The sequence below is a fragment of the Spermophilus citellus genome (genome assembly GCF_964194105.1).
Source record: "Spermophilus citellus genome assembly, chromosome: 6".
Classification (NCBI taxonomy): Eukaryota; Metazoa; Chordata; class Mammalia; order Rodentia; family Sciuridae; genus Spermophilus; species Spermophilus citellus.
In genome coordinates this window covers 124377941-124400748 of record NC_138187.1, presented here as the reverse complement: position 1 = coordinate 124400748, position 22808 = coordinate 124377941, and the positions used below count along the sequence as shown (strand labels likewise).

Genomic DNA, 22808 nt, shown 5'->3' with positions numbered 1-22808 from the left:
GAGTTGAGCCATTTTTCTCACTTAGTCCTTTAAAACTCTTCTGAATATTTGTTATGTACAAATACTTTTATTGGTGGCTGCAAGGTTAACTTTTACTACTGACAAATATGAGATGTAGTTAAGTCTTTTTTAAAATTTCATTTTAGTTATTAGTTAAGTCTTAGAGTAATACTATTAGAAGTATTACTCTACCATGGATGCCACTTCATTAAAAAAAGAAGAAGAATAGTTGGAAACTTGCTTGCATAAATCAAACGCTGCTTATCTTATCCTCTGTCCCCTAGATAGTTTATCTCAAATGACCAACCCCATAATGGTCCTTAAATGTTTACTAAACTATTTGGTTTGTCAGTCCTGTCAGTCCGTCATCATTCTTAAAAGAACTAGGGATTGGAACCATGGTCTGTCCTTCACTCGAGAAAAAGAATATGTTGGTATGGAGATAGAGGAAGCAAAAGATGAAATTGTAAATACTATGTTTCACTGAATCTAAAATGAAGAATCTCAAAGCAAATCCTGATTTCAGATCGTATGTTTTTAAAAAGTCTCAGAGTAGAGGAAATACAATGAATTAAATGATGAGTTGTTATAAGCTATGTCTGTAATAATCATGAAGCCCTTTTACCTGTCCTTTAGTGTGGCATGTACATATAAGAATAGAGATGTTTTATTGAACTTGTTTACATGTTTTAAGTATTGAATATGACTGTATTAGAATATGCAAGGAATGGTGGAAAGATTTAAGGAATCAAGTTAGAGATAGGTAAGATTAGTAATTTTGCCCTACTCTCCCCTTTCTTTTTAAGCAAAACTTGGAAAGAAGTGATATTTAAGGAAGAGGAATCTAGAAGTAATCCATAATCTTCAGTAGCTTCAGGAAGTCAGATATTGGGCAGAGAAAAGAGAGAAACACCTGTCTCCTTCATATCTTGAAATTTATAGATTTTTGAAATTTATAGTCGAAACTTTTTTCTTAAATCAAGGGTCTTAAAAAGTATTCCATTTTGCATTGTTGAATTCAATTATGTAATAAGAACATAAATCTAAATGTATTTTTCTTTGCAGATCAGTGCTAATATCTTCCGTACTCTTCCTCCAAGTGATAATCCAGATTTTGATCCAGAAGAGGATGAACCCACACTTGAGGCCTCTTGGCCTCACATACAAGTATGGAACATGATTATTTCTTGATAATTTTAATATTTTGATATTCTGCTGAAATCATGGCTCTCTCTTTTAGATCCTGAGTGTCTATTTAAAATTTTTAAATATTTTTTCTTAACATTATTTTCTTTCCCCAAAATGTTTTTTATTGTGATAAAATATAGTTCATAAAATTGACTATATAAACCATTTTTAAGGGCTGGGGTTGTGGCTCAGCGGTAGATGACTCGCCTGGCATGTGCGAGGCCCTGGGTTCTATCCTCAGCACCACATATAAATTAATAAATTAATTAAATTAAGGTATAAAAAAAATTTTTAAGTATATAATTGAGTGGCATTTTATATACTGACTGTGCTCTGCAGTCGTCACCACTATCTAGTTCCAGAACTTTATATCAACCTAAAAGGAAATCCCTTTATCATTAGCAATCATTCTCCATTCCCCCATCTTCATAGGCTCTCACAACTACTAATTTGTTTTCTGTCTCTATACCTGTTTTGTGTATTTTATGTAAATGAGATTATAACCTGTGTACTTTGTGGACTTACTATATATTTTGAAGATTCATTCCTTTTGTAGGAATGTACTCATTTTTGTGGCTGAATAATATTCCATTGTATGGCTACTACTACATTTTTATTTATTTATTAGCTGTTTGATATTTATTTCCACCTTTTAACTATTGTGACTGGAGCTATTACACGTTCTTGTTTGAATGTTTGTTTCCCATAAGTTTTGATATGTTGTATTTTGTTCTCACTTACCTAAAAATATTTTCTAATTTCCCATATGTTTTCTTTTTTGATCATTAATCATTTAGGAATAGGTTGCTTAATTTCTATCTGTTTATGACTTCCCCAAATTTTGTTATGTTATTGATTTTATTTCATTGTTTAGAGAATATTCCTTGTATGATTTGAGTTCTTTTAAATAATTTTATGGCCTAGTATACAGTCTATTCTGGAGAATGTTTCATGTGTGCCCATTGAGAAAATTATATGTTGTATTATTGGAAGGAATCTTTGGTAGAAGTCTGATAAGCCTGATTTGTTTATGGTGTGGTTCAAGTCTCTGGTACCTTGTTGATCATCTCTCTATTATGTCCTTTGAAAGTGAGATATATAAGTCTCCAACTATTATTGTTCAGTTATCTATTTCTCTCTGCATTTCTGTTTTCACTTTAGATATTGTGGGGACTTAGTTGATAGGTACATGTATATATATAATTGTTACATTCTCATAGATTACCTTTATCATAATAAAATGTCCTTTGTCTCTAACAACAATTTTCATGTCATCTTATATTAGTATAGCCACTCCATTTCTCTTTTGGTTACTGTTTGCATAGTACGTATTTTTCATCCTTTTACTTTCAATGTATGTATTTCTTTAAAGCATATCTTTTATAAATACCATATAGTTGAAACATGTTTTTTAAACATTTTATATAATATCTTTTGATTAGAGTGTTTCATCTATTTATATTTAATGTAATTACTAATAAGGGAGAATTTACATCTGCCATTTTTTTCTAGGTTTTATGTATTTTGTTTTTGTGTTTTTCTGCTTCACTATTACTGTCTTCTTTTGTATTGAATGGGTATTTTCTTGAGTATCGTTTTAATTCCTTTGTTTCTTTCTCTCTTTTTTTTTTTTTTTTGAAGTTATTTTCACAGTGGCTGTCCTGGGGATTCCAGTTAGCATGTTAGCATTTTAAAACAATCTAGTTTGGTTTATTACTTAATTTCAGTAATAAACAAATTTTGATCCAATATACTTTCAATTACTCCCCCTTTCTTTGTGGTATTATTGTCATTAAAAAAAATCACATCTTTACACTTACATGTTCATCAACACAGACTTATAATTAATTGTTTAATGTTACTGCTTTGTTAAGGAAGAAAATAAAAGTTACAAATTAAAATACATGTATTATCTTTAATATTTACTTTTATTGTTATCTTTACACATGCTGTTTATTTCTCTCTATGGATTTAAAATACCATATAGTGTCCTTTTCATAAAGAAATTCCTTTAGTATTTCCTAAAGGGCAGATCGGATAGTGACAAATTCTCTTTGGGGTATTTTTGTTTTTTAATATTTTTTAGTTGTAGGTGGACACATATCTTTGTTTTATTTTATTTATTTTTATGTGGTGCTGAGGATCGAGCCCAGTGCCTCACGCATGCAAGGCAAGTGCTGTACCACTGAGCCACAACCCCAGTCTCTTTTTTGTTTTTTTAATCTAGGAATGTCTTAATTTCTCCATCATTTTTGAAGGAGAGTTTTTTCCGACAGTCTTTTTCTTTTTTTTTTTTAACAGTCTTTTTCCTTTTGAAAGAGTAATTTTAGCTAACAGTCTTTTCCTTTTGAACACTTTGAAGATGTCATCATATTTGTTTTTTTATGTCCATGGTTTTCTGATGCCATATCAGCCATTCTTTGTATTGAGGATCTCACAGGGGCTAAGTTTTTTTCTTCTTACTGCTTTGAACATCTTCTCTTTAACTTTGGTCCGTTTGACTTTCATGTATCTAGGTATAGATTTCTTTGACTTTATTCTACTTGGGGTTTGTTGAGTTTCAACTCGAGTTCATTGTGCAAATTAATGTTTTTCATCAACTTTGAGTTGCTTAGGGTTGTTATTTAAGTATTTCTGCCCCCTTGTCCTCTTTTTTGGTATTCCATGTATGCCATTACAGTGGATGGTGTCCTATGGGTCTCTGAAACTCTGTTCATTTTTCTTCATTCTTTTCCCTTTCTGTACTGGATAAGCAGACTCAAACTGGATAATGTCTATTGACCTATTTTCACATTCACTTATTCTTTCCTTTGCCTGCTCAGAACTGTTTTTATGGGGAAGCAAGTTCACTGACATCCTCACTCTGCCATTCCCGAAGTCCATCTCAGTAACACATCTTTGTAAAGATTGATGGTGCAGTAGTAGTCTTCCTGCCCCATGTGCCATGTGTGACAACTCACGCCCCCCATATCATTGGAAAGCTGGTAATAAAAACTGGGTGTGGTGGTGTGCACCTGTCATTACAGCTACACAGCAGGCCGAGGCAGGAGGATCACAAGTTCAAGGCCAGCCTGAGAAATTCAGAGAGACCCTGTCTCAAAAAATAAAAAGGACTAAGGATGTAGCTCAATGGTAGAGCAGCCCTGGGTTCACAAGAAAGAACAAAAAACTTATAGGTGGAACTAATTCTTCCATTCAGCCTTCCCTAATTCTCTCTGGCTTTAGCTACTTCATTCAAACATTCCCTCAACTGTTTTAGTTATAGTGACTTTAATGTCATCCAAGGTTCACTCAGTAGAATCACTTTGGTACTACCTCACTTGATACATTAGTAACTGGAACTCCTTAGACAGGACTCAGGTCAGATCTTCTTATACCACTTGTGTTATAAAAATTACTATACAGATTTCATTATAAGCCAGGTGGCGCACGCCTGTAATCTCAGTCACTTGGGAGGCTGAAGCAGGAAGATTTTGAGTTCAAAGCCAGCCTCAACAACTTAGCAAAATATTATATGCATATGTTCTTATATATCTGGTCTTTGCGATCTTTTTGACAGTATACTTTAAGTTTTTGTTCCCTTAAAATGTCTAGTTCAAATGCTCTGAGACTGCTTGAATGGTACCTTCAGTTTATAGGTGCTTTCTTATTTCTAAAACAGGGCTCTGAGGGAGAAAGTAAAAGTTTGCAAGTCTGTGTCTGATGCATCCAATATAATTGTTCTTTCATATTTTAAAAATAATACTAATGGTCGCAAATTTGCAGGCAAGCATAGTGAAGTGTTTTACAGGAATTTAATGTATTGCCAATGTGTGACCAGTGATGTTTATTTGTTAGACTACTGATCATGTTGAGCTAATAATAGCAATTAATAACAGGTATTATTTACCAAGTACTCACCCTGTTCCAGAGATAGTGTTAACTGCTTCATATACATCATCTCATTTGATCCTTATAGTAGCACTATGAAGTAGATATTGTTTACACTCTGTAGATAAACTTAGATGTTAAAGATTAAGAAACCTGCCCAAGATGATACAGATAGTAAGCTGCAAAATCAGGTTTACAACTTGAGCATTGTTCCAAAATTTTTTGCTGTAGCCAAAAGCTTTACTATCTTTCTTAGATTCATCTGGGACCCGATAATAGTTGACCACCCTAAAATAGGCATAAATTTTTGAGATTTTTTTTAAAAAGAGAGAGAGTTTTTTTAATATTTTATTTTTCAGTTTTCGGTGAACACAACATCTTTATTTTATGTGGTGCTGAGGATCGAACCCAGCGCCCCGTGCATGCCAGGCGAGCGCGTTACAGCTTGAGCCACATCCCCAGCCCATTTTTGAGATTTAATTCATACTTTAGCATCATTATAACATCATATATTAGATCTCCCAAATAATTCAACTAGCCATCATTTTTTTCTTTTAGCCCTCATAAGTGAGTCTAGATGTGCCTTATGTATATGGATCGAGAGTTTATATATATATATATATATATATATATGTGTGTGTGTGTGTGTGTGTATATACATACACACACACACACACACACACATACATATTCAAATTCTAACCAGGGCACTTATCCACTGAGCCACATCTCCATCCCTTTGTTTTGTGTGTGTGTGTGTGTGTGTGTGTGTTTTTTGTTTGTTTGTTGGTTGGTTTGTTTTGGTGGTAGTGGTGTTTGAACCCAGGAGTACTCTACCACTGGGCTACAAACCCAGCCCTTTTATTGTTTATATTTTATTTTACTTTATTTTATTTGGTACTAGGACTTGAACCCAAGGGCACTTAACCACTGAGCCACATCCCCAGCACCTTTTTGTATTTTTTATTTAGAGACAGGGTCTTACTGAGTTGCTTAGGCCCTCACTAAGTTGCTGAGGCTGGGTTTGAACTCATGATCCTCCTGCCTCAGTCTCCCAAGGTGTTACAGATGTGTGCCATCGTGCCAGCAAATTCCAGTTTTGATACATTTTTTTTTAGCTATGTGATCTTTATTTAGCTGCTTAACTTCTCTGAGCCTGCATTCTCCTTTCTAAAATTAGGATGAAACAGTGATTCAAGGATTTAATGAACAATGTATACACAAAACCTTGCACAATTTTTAAAAGCTTATACTCTCTGGGTTGCTGTTGTTGTTCCCTTCTGTTTTCCTTAAAATATATTACTTTTAGTATTTTAGGGGAAGTATACTTTTGCTCTATGGTTATCTTTATGATGACAATATGATACCTGTGTTTCTCTTCTATAGCTAATTTAGATTCCCTATAATGAGAATACTGAAGTAGAAAGTAGTTTCTACTTTCCCTACTTCTCTCTTCCTTAACATCTAATGTAAAGTAACACCCTTTTACTATCACAGTAAATATCTAATGATAATTTTAATATTCTTCTACTTTCTGTAAAATCTCCATCCTGTTCCCAACTCCATTTTTTAGGTAGTCGTATAATACCTATATGGTCAGAACATTTTAACTAATTGTACACTATTCTATTATTTTTCTTCCCGACATTCATTAGTAGTTTTACAGGTAATATATTTAATGTTTGCCCTTTGAGTTGCTTAGGGTTGTTATTTAAGTATTTCTGCCCCCTTGTCCTCTTTTTTTGGTACTCCCATGGGTGCCATTACAATGGATGGTGTCCTTACATCAAAGTATCTCCAGTCATTTTGGGAGTAATTTAGAGCTTATTCAGAAGGGCTCATGAAAACATTATTCCCTGAGTTCTTGTATTTTTAAGAGCAGTTTGTGTATATTCTTTATTTTTAAAGATCAACTTGATGTGACGTAAAAATCCATGGTTGATCTTCTCTACTGGAATACCTTATCTATGTTATTCCATTGTCTCCTGACTTCACTGTGATTTTCTTTCCCTTGTACCTAGACTTAGGTTTTTGCCTAAATGCCCAAAGGATACTTTTTTTTTAATGGCCAGTTTTTTTTTTTATTGGAGTATACATCAATGTTAGTTTTTCTGGGTCACTTTTCCCAGTTGATTAATGTTCTTTCACTCTAAAAGTTTGCTCATACTTCTGAAGTATTTTTCTTCATTAATAGTTTTTCATACCTCTTTTGTTTAACTGCTTTGCTTTTTCATCTTTGGGGGGGGGGGGGTGCCTGCTATTCATGTGTTGGCTCTTTTTTGCCTCTGTCTCTCTTTATTTTCCCTTAAACTATTGTTGTTAATCTCTTCATTCTTTTGGGTGGTTTTAGGTTTTCTTTTGTCTCATCCTCTTTTTCCTTTTATTCCCTGACTCTAGTTGCAAAGCAGTCCGACAGAGTGAATATTTAGTTTCTGCAGATTGAGTAGCAGGGACAGGCAAGGGGAATAGAATGGGTGTTAGATTAGTCAACTGGCAGTGCTTTACCACAGATAAGAACTATAGGAGGGAAGAATCTGTCTTAAAAAAAATAAATATGGTGCATTTTTAAGTAACAAACAACAGGATAGATCATCAGTAACATCAGCTACTTTCCAACATAGTCCCTGGGAGATACAGAGGAACTTTGCTTAATATGTGGGGGCAAGACATGATTTCAAATTAAATTGTTGATTTTTTTATTTTACAAGGACCATTATATTTTCTTTTGTAATTAAAGATAAGAGAAATAAAATTACATTCTATATTATTCAGGGCCCTTTAGGCAATAGTTTGCCTCTTACATATTTATTTATTCTGTTTATTTGTTTTCCACATACAATGGAAGTAGAGTCTAGGATTAGTGAAAGCTGATAATAATTTTAATGTTTATCAGCACATTAAAGCTTATAGAATTAGAAAATGTGAAGTGGCAAATAATTTTTAATAGAACTGTACACAAGATCATCTGAAATTTTGTGCCATAGTTGGAATAAAATTAGTGAGACTATATTTAATATTTCAAAGATTTTAAAAGCATAAAATTCTCATTAGCTGATGTTACTTTTTTTTAAATCACATGTAGCTGGATAGTCTGAAAAAGATTCCTTAATTAGTCTTTGAATTTTTAAAAATAAAGATAGTTTTTCCATTAGAATATTTTTAAATGCTCATGAAAATTAACAGTGGAAATTCAGCCAAATAAACAATATGCTTTCCACTTTTCACTGGTATAATTTGAGGTTTTATTTAAATTCCCCGAAATGAGTAGTTCTTAACATTTTAGGAGGTGGTTAATTACTTTCAAAAAAGGATTTTTTAAAAATGGGTTCTCACCCAAGACACATTCCACAGGGACCCACAAGAAATTTCTATTCATCCATGGTTCCTTGAATAAAATGCTCTGCTCTAGATACATATGTTTATAGAATCTTCCTAATTATTAATTCTTGGTGTATAATTTTTGAATTGGCTATTAAATGGTCTCAGGACATCAGAAACTACTTCACACTGTTACCTGATTTATAGGATTTGTCACATTGTAGCTACATACATATTTAATCATCTTAATATTTCTTACAGAATATTTAAAAAGCTGCTCTGATAATGAGATTATAAAGAGTTATCACACAGAAGATATTTGCTCCATAAATGTTTCCTCCCCTGTTATAAACATGCTTTGAATCAAATGGCCTGGATTTTCCTGTTTTGCATTAAAAGTTTACATTTTATATTTAGCTTATCAGATCCTTAACATGAGAAACTATTTTGATATGGTAGAAAATAAACACTAAGTTGTTAATGAGGGGGAGTAATCACAAGTAATCCCAGAACCTTCCAGACCTTTGTTACCTTAGCCCTTTTCATGAATTTTCTAAAAATGCTAATTTATAAGTTTTTCTCTTTCTGCTTCCTTTCACATGTAGTGGAAATACTACAGGGAGACAGAAGAAAGAGACAAAAGACCTTTTCAGTACTTGGGAGGGTTATATATTTTAACTTATCAAGTGTAGTATTACATGGTAATTGTTAACATATAACAATTTAAAGTTATATTCTCTTTTCTTTCCTAGGTGTTACTGTTTTTTATTTATTGAGGAAGAAGAATATAGTAATTTTCTGTTTACTTCCTTTTAGATAATTAGAAGAGTACTACCTTGGAATACATACCAGATTGTACATACAGTATTTTCATTTTATTAATGACTTCAGTGGCACAGATAATTAAGATTTAATTAGTGAAGCCAGGTATGGTGGCATGTTTTGCCTATGATCTTAGTTACTTCAGCAGTTGAGGTAAGATCCTTTATGCCATGAGTTTGAGACCAGCCTGGGCAGTGTAGCAAGACTTCATCTCATATATATATATATATATTGAACATCTACATTTTTTTAGGAATAACCTGTATTTTAGAGAATGTAAGCATCTTCACTGGCCCCTATAATTAGAAATTTTACACACATGTTTTACAAAGTACACCTTTACCTCAAATAACTATTGGCCAGAAAATGTCTTTTAAATATTTTCAGGTGTTAAGAATCTAAAATGATAGGGATCATAGCCTAGGTCATTAACATTACTGACATAGAAATAAAAAGAAATAAAACCTTATATAAGAAATAAAAACCTTACATAAGGTTGAGAACATTTTGTATTACTTTGACATTAAATTATGAATAATTATTATCTTTTTAGACCTTTTTTTAGTTCTTTTTAGATATACATGACAGAATAGTGTTTTTTGACATATTATAATACATGAAGTGTAACTTCCCATTCTTGTGGTTGTACATGATATGGAGTTACACTGGTCATGTATTCATATGTGAACATAGGAAAGTGATGTCCTATTTAGTCTATTCCCATCCCCCCTCCCTTTCCTTCATAGTTCTTTTTCGTTGTTTGTTGTTTGAGACAGGGTCTCGATGCTGTGTTGTCCTGGTTTATCTTGAACTTATGGGCTCAAGCGATCCTCCCACACCTCAGCCTCCCAAGTAGCTAGGACTACAGGTGTGTACACCACACCTGGCATCTTTTTAGTTCTGTGGATAAAAGAACAGATGGGAAAAAAACAAGGCTGACCCTATTTAAACTTTACAGTGTTCAAGCAGAATCTGCTCTGTTTTCACAAGGATTACAGGGAAAAAAATAGATCCTTAGAGAACTAAGATTTTGTTAGAGTTTACTGTGTCCAAGGCAATGCTCTAGGCATTTCATGTATAATATCTCATATAGTTCTGTGTTAACTCTTGCTTGAATTCTTTCATATAGTAAATCAATTTTTAAAACTCCTTTACACTAGTTTCTTCTTTTTTTTTTTTGGCTGGGGGTGAGGGTGGTGGTACTGAGGATTGAACTCAGGGGCACTTAACCACTGAGCCACATCCCCAGCCCTACTTTTTATTTTTATTTAGAGACAGGGTCTCACTGAATTGCTTAACACCCCACTGTTGCTGAGGCTGGCTTTGAACTTGGTGATCCTCCTGCCTTAGCCTCCCAAGCTGCTAGGATTACAGGTGTGCACCACTGCACCCGGCTATACTGGTTTCCTCTTAATAGAAGTTGGAAAGCATGTGGTCACCATACACCTTAAAAATGGATGGAAAGGGCTGGATGGAAATGAATGGAAAATGACTTGTAGGTCAATCTTTTCCTCTCATGGCCAAACATTTCCAGTTTTTATAGCTTTTTGTATAGGTGTTACAGATACCAAATCATCTGGGCTGTTTTTTGTTGTACCTTGAATAAAGTCTTTTTAATTGTGAAGATCAGAATTTTATGTTTTATTTTTACTACCTTAGAAAAGACATGGTCAGAACTCAATAGCTCAGGAACACTGTCTTCCATTCCCTATGCTTTTTAGTTATCCTTCATCTTTAGGTGTACAAAAGTAGGACCAGGGGTTGGAGCTGGGGCTCAGAGGTAGAGCACTTGCCCAGCATGCATGAGGCACTGGGTTCAATCCTCAGCACCACATAAAAATAAAATAGAGATACTGTGTCCACCTATAACTAAAAAATAAATATTTAAAAAAGAAAAAGTAGGAACAGTCATACCTTGAACATATATGAAGTCTGTCATTTTATCAGGAAACTGAAGCCATTGCTGAAGTGTCTGTTCTTCGCAACCCCATTTCTTAGATTGTTTGAGCATATTATTTCTTCATATAGAACATGGAGAAACTTTAAACTACATGGAAACATGATCTCTTAACAAATATGATTCCCATTTATTAATATTTATTGAGCATCTTTTTTGTGCCAGAAATTCTAAACACTGAGGGTAAAGTCCTGAACTAAGCAAAGTTCTTTACATCCTAGTGGAAGAGAACTACATATCTCCCAGTGTAAACTTTTGTAATAATAATAATCAAATAAAGATATTCTATGTCAGGGTATGAATAAGTACAAGAAAAAATAATTGAGGATTAAGGGGTATGTAGAGAGTGATACTGGGGCAAGGTTCATTTTTATAGAAGAAAAATCTTGGCCATTTTGAAGATTTTCATCTCTGTAGATCACTAGTGTTTCTTCTATTTGGAATAATAATGCAGCATGTATATAGATAAAATTGCCATCATTTCTTTAGTGATGCTTAAGTTGGTTGCATAACAGCACTTTCCATGTAATCTTGACTGGTCATTTGATATTCACTGTGTCAAGTAATTGATATAGATGAAAACTGTTTTAAAAATTGTATGTGCACGGGGCTGGGGTGGTGGCTCAATGGTACAACACTTGCCTAGTATGTATGAGGCACTGGGTTCAATTCTCAGCATTGCATATAAATAAATAAATAAATTTTTAGATAAATAAGCTTTACTATATATCAGTCTTTTTTCCCATGGATTTTCCTGAGAGAAGAGATTTTCTTTTCTTTCTTTTTTTTAAAAATGTTTTTTTAGTTATAGAGGGATACACAATATCTGTTTATTAATTTATTTTTTATGTGGTGCTGAGGATCATACCAGTGCCTCACACATGCTAGGCGAGCACTCTGCCACTAAGCTACAGTCCCAGCCCCAGAGTTGTCCACCAACAACTAAAAAAAAAAATTTTTAAATTATATGTGGTATTTGTGAATGAGAGCTTTTAACCATATATATATGTATTGAGCTTTCAACCATATATATATTTTGTAAATATATATATATTTTTTTTAAATATATATATTTTAGTAAATATATATGTTTATATATATATATAAAATTAGAGACTATATATTTTAGAGAATTTGGTTTGATTTAGAGCTTGATGTCAGCTAGGTCTCCCAAAGGACATGCTATTACTCTTTTTTTTTATTTTTTATTTTTTTTATTTTATTTTTTTTTTAAGAGAGAGTGAGAGAGGGGAGAGAGAGAGAGAGAGAGAGAATTTTTAATATTTATTTTTTAGTTCTTGGCGGACACAACATCTTTGTTGGTATGTGGTGCTGAGGATCGAACCCGGGCCGCACGCATACCAGGCGAGCCCTCTACCGCTTGAGCCACATCCCCAGCCCCATGCTATTACTCTTAAAACTGTTAAATCTTATACCCTGTATTTCTGATGTAGATCTGAAGAGTAGATACGCTAGCGCATGCCACATTTGGCTTATGTCTAACTGATGCCGCCTTCCCACAGACTCTGAACTCCCACTGAATTAGGGAGCTGCACATAGAGTCTGTGATTCTGTCCCATCAACCTACCCCCTGCACGCCTTTTAGACATGTGCCTGCCTTTCCACAGCACTCCACTTTCTTCTTGGCTTGTCCAGAATCCAGTTGAATGCAGAGCTCAAGTTGCACATCTCCCTCAAAACTTATCCTGCTAAGCATATTCCACAGTGTAATAGCCCTTTGCTAAATGTCTTCTGCACTCATAGTCTGTTCCATGTAATTAATAAATACAATGTGTATACCTTTTATGTATTTTTAGTTTGTATTTAGTGAGAGAAGGGGAAAAAAGAGGAAAAAAGATCAGTATGTTAAATCCATAGACCCTACAGCATTTACCATAGAACACATTTTGACTACTGAGCTCAATAATATTCTAAGAACAGTTTTGTGATCCAAGTACATATAGTTTTGTTTGATGCATTTTTGCCCCATGTTTGTAAAGGAAGCAATGCTTATGGGGCCTAATATTACCTAATTTTTAAATATTTGTTGTACATTAAGGATATAACAAGAAAAAGAAGTTGATATCAATGTTTATAGATTATTTTCAAACAATATAGTAGGTTTTGCTTTGGATATAAACATGCCAAAAGATGCTCAAACCTGAGCAAGGAGTTGGCCTCCTGTGGACTGCTGTGCGGTTTTGTTGACAGCGCCACTTGTTCAGTGGCTGTTTTCATGCCCAGTACTGTGCTGTGTATCATGTGAACAGATGTGAGGCACTATACAGCTCCAGAAAGCTTATTCACTAACCAGGGAAGCAAGACAGAATGTATTGGCTTAGGAGACCAAACCGCAAAAAAATTGTGTCTTTTTTTCAGTGGTGGGGTGGGGGGATTGAACCCAGGGCCTTGCGCATGCGAGGCAAGCACTCTACCAACTGAGCTATATCCCCAGCCCAAAAAGTTTTTTTAAACTAATTTTTTTTCTTTTTACTGGTGCTGGGGATTGAACTTTGCGCCTCACATATGCTAGGCAAGTGCTCTACACTGAGCTACATATATAGCCCTAAAAACCCTATTTTCTAATTTTATAATATCAGAAATCTCCCTACTAAGTTGGTAATGGAGGTGTGTTTTTTATGTGAAGTATTATAACCTGGTATAGAATTTTATACCATCATCTTAGCTTTTATTTGACTTTCTCTCATAGTTGGTGTATGAATTCTTCTTGAGATTTTTGGAGAGCCCTGATTTCCAGCCTAGCATTGCAAAACGATACATTGATCAGAAATTTGTACAACAGGTAAGGAACTCTTATGTCCTAAAGTTTTTACATTTATCTTAGCAGTGATTAACTTGTGATTAAAATAGTTATTCAAAACTTAAAATGGTTTGTTTTAATTTGACAACATTTAATATTCTTGCCAGACAATTGGGATGAAAGTGAAGAAACTTTAATATAAAAGTATTTTTATCAAGGGTGAGCTTCTAATGAAGTCAATCAAATTATCGTATCCAGTTCTAAATTCTCAGTTATTTTATAAAGACCAGAAAAGCTAGCCTTTCTGCAGTATCTATGAGAAATTTTGGCATGACCATTCAATCAAAGGGTCAAACTTTTGTTTTAAAATTTTAAGTCTTTGTACTTTAACTTGATGTATATTTTAAGCATTATGGCTTTAACTGAGGCTCCATTCCTGTCAACAAGCATCAGTTTCCCTTCCCCTTACCACCTTATGCATTCTAACCACCCAATTCCTAAACCACAGATAAAATGGGATCATGAGGTGTAACTGCATGCAGTATCTTCTTTCTTTTCATAAGTTGGTTATTAGCTCATTTTGGGAACTTATATACTCACAATTAATCCCTAGGAGAGTGTCCACTTCTTTTTTATTTTCAAAGTCTTTGAGGCCTCTTTTTTAAATTCTAATTTGTTATATATGACATCAGAATGCAATTCATATTACACAAATAGAGCACAATTTTTCATGTCTGTACACAAAGTAGAGTCACACTGTTCATGTTTTCATACATGTACTTAGGGTAATGATGTGCATCTCATTCCACCATCTTTCCTACCTCCACGCCCCCTCCCTTCACAACCCTCCTCCTTACCCCATCTAAAATTTGTTTATTCCTCCCATGCTCTCCCCCCATCCCTATTATGAATCAGTATCCTTATATCAGAGAAGACATTTGGCATTTGGTTTGGGGGTAATGGCTTACTTTGCTTAGCATGATATTCTCCAACTCCATCCATTTACCTGCAAATGCCATGATTTTATTCTCTTTCAATGCTGAGTAATATTCCATTGTGTATATATACCACATTTTCTTTATTCATTCATCTACTTAAGTGTATCTAGTTTGGATCCACAGTTTAGCTATTGTGAATTGTGCTGCTATAAACATTGATGTGGATGTGTTAGAGGCCTCTTTTAACTATTTGAAATCGGCTGGTCTTAAACAAAATTGCATAGCAGATTAAACCTTCTAGGTTCATTTTTGCTTTTGAAACACTTATCAGTTAAGGCCTCATTAGAGATTTAATTCTGAGGCCAGGATTAAAATCATTATAAGGACCTTTCCTACCTTTCAGACCATGTTTTTGTGTCCCCTATGATAAAGATTCCACAAACATGAGTTCCACATATTTAGAGTTTATTTTTGGTCATTTGTAGATATCCCCAACCTCATATAAAGTATTCTGACCAGTTGCTGTGGATAAATGAAAAACATTTGTCAGCCTAACCATTCAAGTAACTCTTCATAAATTGCACAGAAATATTAGATGTGTGTTAACAGTAAAATGTACACTTCAATCTGAGTAAAAATCAGATTAAATCAAGTTATGTTATTTGGGTAATTGAAAATGAAAGCATATTTTATTTCTTTCTGTAGTTCTCATGGGGGTTACACACATAGACACACATACACTCAACATATTTTTTGGTACTAGGGTTGGAACCCATGGATGAACCCAGTCCTCATTTTCAAGACAGGTGTTCGTTCACTAAGTTCTTGAGGCTGGCTTCAAACTTGTGATCCTCCTGCCTCAGCCTCCCAATTGCTGGAATTATAGGCATGTGCCACTGCACCTGGTTTCATATAGGATATAGTAAAGGAACTCTAGTAATGCCACATTAAATTGCATCTCAGATAATAGCAGGTTGAGGGGAACCTTGTTTAGTGCTTACTTAGTCTGGAGCTTGAAGTATTAGGATGCTGGATTCTTCTAGGGGTTTGAGAGAAGAAAACCAGTAGTGTTGGACCCATTTTCTACCTTCTACTTCAAAATGCCTGAATTGTCTGAGAAGCTAAGGCCTAGAATTTTATTTTAGCAGTCTATATGATCTGCTTTCACAGATAGTTCCTGAAAAACTGTTCAGGTACTATTTTAATACATTTATGTTTCCAAAGTCTCAGTTTTTGTATTTTGAAATGATTTGGTAGGTAGTAATTTTAAGACCTTAGGCAGGAGAAAAATTATTAAATTTGGGAAACAACTGCATAATTATAATTTTATGTTCAAATCAGAATTTCAGAAGAAAGAGAGGGAGCTAAGATTTACGGAGTGCTTTTAATATGCTAAGCACTGTCCTTAGGTGCTTTTATATAATGAGCCAGAGCACATCCAATTTCACAACAGCTATTAGGAGGCACAATCAGGATTTGAGCCGAAGTCTCTGACTATGATGGCACCCTATCTTAAAGAAAATTGGTCTCAACCTGTCTTATTTTATCAATGAAGAAACAAGATCAGAGCTTATGAATGACCCTTATAAGCACCTTGATATTAGTATGGGAACCAGTATAATAGGTTTCCTGATTATTAGTTTTGTGTATGTTTCATCATGTGACTATTATATTTCTAAACAGATTATTTGTTTAGATTATAATATCTGAAAATATATTTCTTTAAATAGGTTGAAAAGTAGCTAACAACTGTTCTCTGATGTTTTCCTCTTAAAAATCAACTTGTATTGAATGATATCTGTTCTTAACTTAGACACAATGACCTTACAATTAAAGGCCCCTTTCATTAACTTGAAAGCATATCTTTCAAGTAAACCCAATATCAGAAACTTGAATTTGAGTGTTAAATTAGCAGGTTAGCTATTTCTAATCATTGAAACTGGATTAAGCATATTAACATAATTTTCACATACCACGGATTTTTTTTTTTTCAGGAGACTCATGCATTGCCTTAATGTAGCCAACAAAGTGTGCAAACTGTGAGCAGTTAACTTGTCAGGCATATATAAAAATGACTTATGCCATCACTATCCTCAAAATACCCAATCATGTTAGAGATGTACATGTATGCAATTATATACTATTATAATTAAAGGCACAATGGAATAAGAACTTCTGAAGAGGTCGAGAGCTTTGCATCTATCTAAATTTAGTGTAATTATCAGCACCAAAGTTCAGAACATAAAAATCCACATTTCTGGTAAACTCTATAATTTATACATGTGTATTTTTAAAACTTCATTTATTTGATGATTTGCAGTCTAAAAGCTTAATGTGTTAACTTACTATCAAAAAGCATTAAACACCTCTCTAATTTTAACACTAAAAATTATAAGCAATGTTTAGTAGCTAAGAGGAGGATAGAATGTTAAAAATCAGTGGTAAAGTAAGGGGAATTTTTTCTTGTTGTTTTGTTTTTTGGTAGCGGTAGCGCTGGGGATCAAACCCAGGGCACACTACCACTGAGCTATATATATCCACAGCCCCCCGAAGTGTTAAAGTGCTTAAATTATTTATTGTGTCATTTAAAAAATGAAATTAGTGAAAAGAAATACTCCCTAAGCTTTTCTTTTGCTTTATTTATTTACCAAGGGTAAAATCAATCTGATAGGGCAGAATCTTTTAAGAAAAAATCTAAAGATTTCATAGATAATCTTAAAGTCAAAATTAGAATAAAGTGAAGTTTTAGCTCGATTATTTTTTAAAAGTAATTTCTCAGATTTTTTTTAAAGCTCCTGGAGCTTTTTGATAGTGAAGATCCCAGAGAACGTGACTTCCTGAAGACTGTTCTGCATCGAATTTATGGGAAATTTCTTGGACTAAGAGCATTCATCAGAAAACAAATTAACAATATTTTCCTCAGGTAAATTATTCATATATTCATAAACAGACACCCCCCATTTGTCTTCACCATTTTAGGTTGATTTTTAATATCTGAAATCTACAAATGCAACTGGTTGTATTGGGGTCATTTTTAGCCTGTTTTGTGGATATCATTGGATTGCATCTTAACTTTTTAGAAACTGCAGTAGACAGTAATGATGAGACTAATTTTTTGATAGGGAATACCAATGTTATTTAAGATTCATTGACAGGAGAGTTTACCTAGTTTTCTGTTTCTTTTGAGCTTATAGTTTATCTTTTTTTAATATTTATTTTTTAGTTATAGTTGGACACAATATCTTTATTTTATTTTTATGTGGTGCTGAGGATCGAACCCAAGGCCTCGCACGTGCTAGGTGAGCACTCTACTGCTGAGCCACAATCCCGGCCCCGAAATTTTTTGTACAAATAGTATTTGAACCAGTGGCTCTTGGAATTTCTTTTATTGATTTTTCTGACAAGGCTAATTAACTACCTATGGGACCTATCATTTGACTACTGTGAATCTGTTAAATATTCGCTTCAAATCAGGAGACTTCACATTTAACACCCACATTTCAGGTTTGTTTTAATTAGTTAAAGACCTGTCAAAAGTAGGCCAACATTCCACATTGCAGTAGTGACGAATGAGTGAAAGCTCCCTCCTCTAGTGAGAGCACATTCTACATTTCTCTTATCATCTCCTATGTCCACTTCAGCCATATGTTCACACCTGTGCTGGCCCGTTGTATTTGAGTTTATGATCCCCTGCTTAAAAAGAGAGCCTAGTGTTGTAGGGCTAGACAGCCTGTGTTGTCTGAACAAAAGTCGCTTTACTATATATCAGTCTTTTTTTCTCTTGCATTTTCCTGTGAGATTTTCTTTTTTCTCTTGCATTTTCTTGTAAGAAGAGATTTTCTTTTTTTTTTTTTAGTTGTAGAGGGACACACAATATCTTTGCTTATTAATTTATTTTTTATGTGGTACTGAGGATTGAACCAGTGCCTCATGCATGCTTTGGCAAGCGCTCTGCCACTGAGCTATAGCCCTAGCCCCAAAGAAGAAATTTTCTATTTTGAAAAGTATTTCTTTGAGAAAAATCATCTTTCTTATATATTAAATAAGATAGAATATTCCAAGTAAAATGATACTCTGTTCTCCTCACATGTCAAGTTTTACAAAGGTATATTTTGTTAAGGTTGCTGATTTGGGACAAATTAGCTTACAAAGACAACCCAAAGCACGCCTGTGTTTCATACTGCTGCCTTTAGAATGATTTCCTCACCTTCCGTTTTCTTTTAGTTTTCTGATGTTCATTATATCTACTTTATTTTAAATTCAGGTTTATATATGAAACAGAACATTTCAATGGTGTTGCTGAACTCCTTGAGATCTTAGGAAGGTAGGTCAGGTTTTCTTGTTCTTTTTATTCATTAAGAAAGTTTAAATATTTTATGTAATCTTAGCTAGAGTTGAAGAAATTATTTCCTATTTTAGAACTTAAAATATTGAGCGCAGTGTAAGAAGCTGGGATTCAATCCCCCATACTACAGGAAAAAGAAGGAAGGAAGGAATAGTTTCTCAAGATATTGTGAATATTTGATGAAGTTACAGGTATTCTTGTTCAGTATCGATAGACCATTCCTTATTCATCTCTTCTCTTTAGAATATCTTTACTCTTTGGCTTTAGTTTGCACAAACATTTTGCCTGCCTTATTCACTACAAAGCATTATTAATTTGAGAGAACTTAGAATTTAGAAATTTCCTCTATTTCTGTTCAGAGAATATTTAGAAAATAAGTGTGGAAAAAAACACGACTTAATTTTAGATTAGCCAACAAAGTAAGAAAAACTATCCATTTATTTCAGAAAATATTGAAAATTCTACCTATTGTGACATTGACTCTCCTATGGCTTTAGAGAGGAAAATAAAGGCAAAATGCATAAATAAAGTGACAGTCTTTATAGAAAATGAAACAATTTACATACTGTGGCATTAGTTGGCAGTCATGGTTTTCTTTGAGGATTACTGAATGACAGAGGAACAGAATTCATAATAATAGTCTTTCTAAAGTAGTTCAAAGATGAATGAATGTACAACACCAGGATTGAAGCAGAGCACTGTTCCTTATATAATCGTGGATAGTATCCCTTTTAGAAACAAAATAGTAACTACTTAATCCTCCCCCCTGCCTTTTTCTCCCTCCAGTATTATCAATGGCTTTGCATTGCCACTGAAAGCAGAACATAAACAATTTCTAATGAAGGTTCTTATTCCTATGCATACTGCAAAAGGATTATCTTTGTTTCATGCTCAGGTAAGTTTCAATTGAAATGAATTTTGTTTAAGACAAATAGAAAGATGGAGAAATATTGAGATGACAATTTGAAGGATAACCAAGAAGTTTGCTTTGTAAGTTGTCTATAGCAAATTTTCATTATACGCTTAAAATATTATGATATTTAGTTATTAAACAAAACCAGTGCATGTCAAGTTTACTTGCATTCTGATCCATGTCCTTACCTCATTAACTATGTGACTTTGAATAAATCCCACATTTCTTCAGACAGTTACTTGTGATCATGAAAACTATCTAGACACACTTGTACACTGCTGGTGGGGCTGCAAAATGGTGAGGCCAATTTGGAAAGCAGTATGGAGATTCCTGGGAAAGCTGGGAATGGATCCACCATTTGACCCAGCTATCGCCCTTCTCGGACTATTCCCTGAGGACCTTAAAAGAGCGCTCTATAGGGATACGGCTGCATCAATGATTATAGCGGCACAATTCACAATAGCTAGACTGTGGAACCAACCTAGATGCCCCTCAATAGATGAATGGATAAAAAAAATGTGGCATATATACACAATGGAGTATTATGCAGCACTAAGAAATGACAAAATCATAGAATTTGCAGGGAAATGGATGGCATTAGAACAGATTATGCTAAGTGAAGCTAGCCAAGCCCTAAAAAACAAATGCCAAATGTCTGCTTTGATATAATGAGAACAACTAAGAACAGAACAGGAAGGAAGAGCATGAGGAAAAGACTACAGTAAACAAAGACGAATGGGGGGAGAGAAACGGGGAGAGAAGGGAAAGCACATGGAAATGGTAGGAGACCTTCAATGATACATAAAATTATAAGAGGTTATGAGGGGCAAGGGGGAAGGAAAAAGAGGGAGAGAATTGAACAACAGCAGGGGAGGTAGAGAGGGAAGATGGGAGGGGAGGGGAGGGGAGGGGGGATAGTAGGGGATAGGAAAGGTAGCAGAATACAACAGTCACTAATATGGCATTATGTAAAAATGTGAATATGTAACAGATGTGATTCTGCAATCTGTATTTGGGGTGAAAATGGGAGTTCAAAACACAATTTGAGTCAAATGTATGAAAGATGATATATCATGAACTATGTAATGCTTTAAATAATCAATAAAAAAAATTAAAAAAAAAACTATCTAGAAAGATTTTGGTCTCCTCTATTAATATTTAGAAAATAATTCTATATCAGTATAGGCACAAATATAGTTACATGCTAAAAAACTAAATTGTTAGCTCTAGATTTATTTCAGTGAACTTTATAGTGAGAAATCACTATTCTAAAAAAAGAACATTTTTTGAACTAGAAATTACTTTCAAGATTAAAAATTTACACATTTTGAGTATATTCATTTTTATATATTGAAATAAACTAGAGTAAAATTGATCAAAATGATATTTTTGTTGGCTAAATACAAAAAACTTCCATCCCTACATGTTGTTTCACTCAATAACATTTATAAACTTTTCTTTTACCTTCTAGCTAGCATACTGTGTTGTACAGTTCCTGGAGAAAGACACAACATTGACAGAACCAGTAAGTATTCCATTCATGTTCATGTTTTTGTTCTGCATTCATAGCATTTCATTTTAACTTTCTCTATAGTCTCACAGAGTTATTAAACAGTAATAATGTACCTTAAGCTAAAATCATTTAGGAGCAATGTGAGGTTAATCTGCAAAGAACAGGGCTGGGAGGGGAGAATGCTCATGAGTTATGTGTCTTGAATAATATAATAAAATATTAATATTAATAGGTAGTAATTGAGATGTGTGACAATAGGATAAAATGACCACAGTGAAATTTTATATGTATAAATCTTTATTGGTAATCTTTACTTTTAATTTACCTTTCAGAATTAAAACATACTGTGAGGGTTTCAAAACTATTTCCTTGAATTTTTGTTTTACTTTTAGAAATAGGATATTGCCTCTTATTAATGATAAACCTCAAGATAGGAATGAAAACACTTCCTTGCCTTTAAGATGGAATTTTAGAATAAAGGTTGTTTACTTCAGGAGAGAGGAAAAGGATAGTTATCATGAAGATGCAAAAAGAGCTGATAGGGTGAAATAGAAAAACATAGAAAATATTTTAACCTTGATGAAATAAGTACTTTGATAGAATGCCTCCTCAACATTTTAAATTAATATTTAAACTAAGATAGTTGTTGAAGAATAGCAGAAGGATTGAAGGATTAAAATTAATTTTTAAAGATTTTTTAAGCCTTTTTAGGAGCCCCCTAGGGATGCTTGAAAAAATTACATACTTAAGTCTTCTTTAACTTGAACCTTTTGTAAAGGAACAATATTTTTCCATTCCCTGATTTTTCATGTTTTTGGATTTTTGGATTCTCAGTTGTTGCTGAAAACAGTTTTGAAAGATAAATCAGGATTAATAGGCACACGGTATTTTCACATGAAAACATATAACCTCAAAAGGGAATTAACACTTAATATAATTTCATAATGATTCCTCTTAGAACTGAGAAAACACATATTAAGTCATGGTTCATGCCTGGTAAATAGTAAACAAATATAATTTTACTTTTTAATTGGAGTGGGTAAAGAGGATAAGTGATTACTTTTTAAAGAGTGGAAACTAAGGAGAAAAATAATGCCCAGATATCTGGCCTGGGTGAGCTGGGTTTATGGAAATAGGCAAGAGGAAGGTCAATGTCTAGGTTAACAAAGGAAAATTTTTTTTC

At 33.7% G+C, this 22808-nt stretch overlaps 1 protein-coding gene across 1 annotated transcript in view; it reads left to right on the top strand.

The window, feature by feature from the left end:
* The window catches only part of PPP2R5A (protein phosphatase 2 regulatory subunit B'alpha), a 69040-nt gene that overhangs the window by 36976 nt on the left and 9256 nt on the right, over window positions 1–22808 (top strand). The window contains exons 3-8 of the mRNA XM_081297250.1: window positions 1066–1167; window positions 13866–13958; window positions 17647–17777; window positions 19119–19178; window positions 19986–20094; window positions 21584–21637. Of these exons, the coding sequence (XP_081153376.1) occupies window positions 1066–1167; window positions 13866–13958; window positions 17647–17777; window positions 19119–19178; window positions 19986–20094; window positions 21584–21637 (549 nt within the window). The remainder of the gene's footprint in view (window positions 1–1065; window positions 1168–13865; window positions 13959–17646; window positions 17778–19118; window positions 19179–19985; window positions 20095–21583; window positions 21638–22808) is intronic.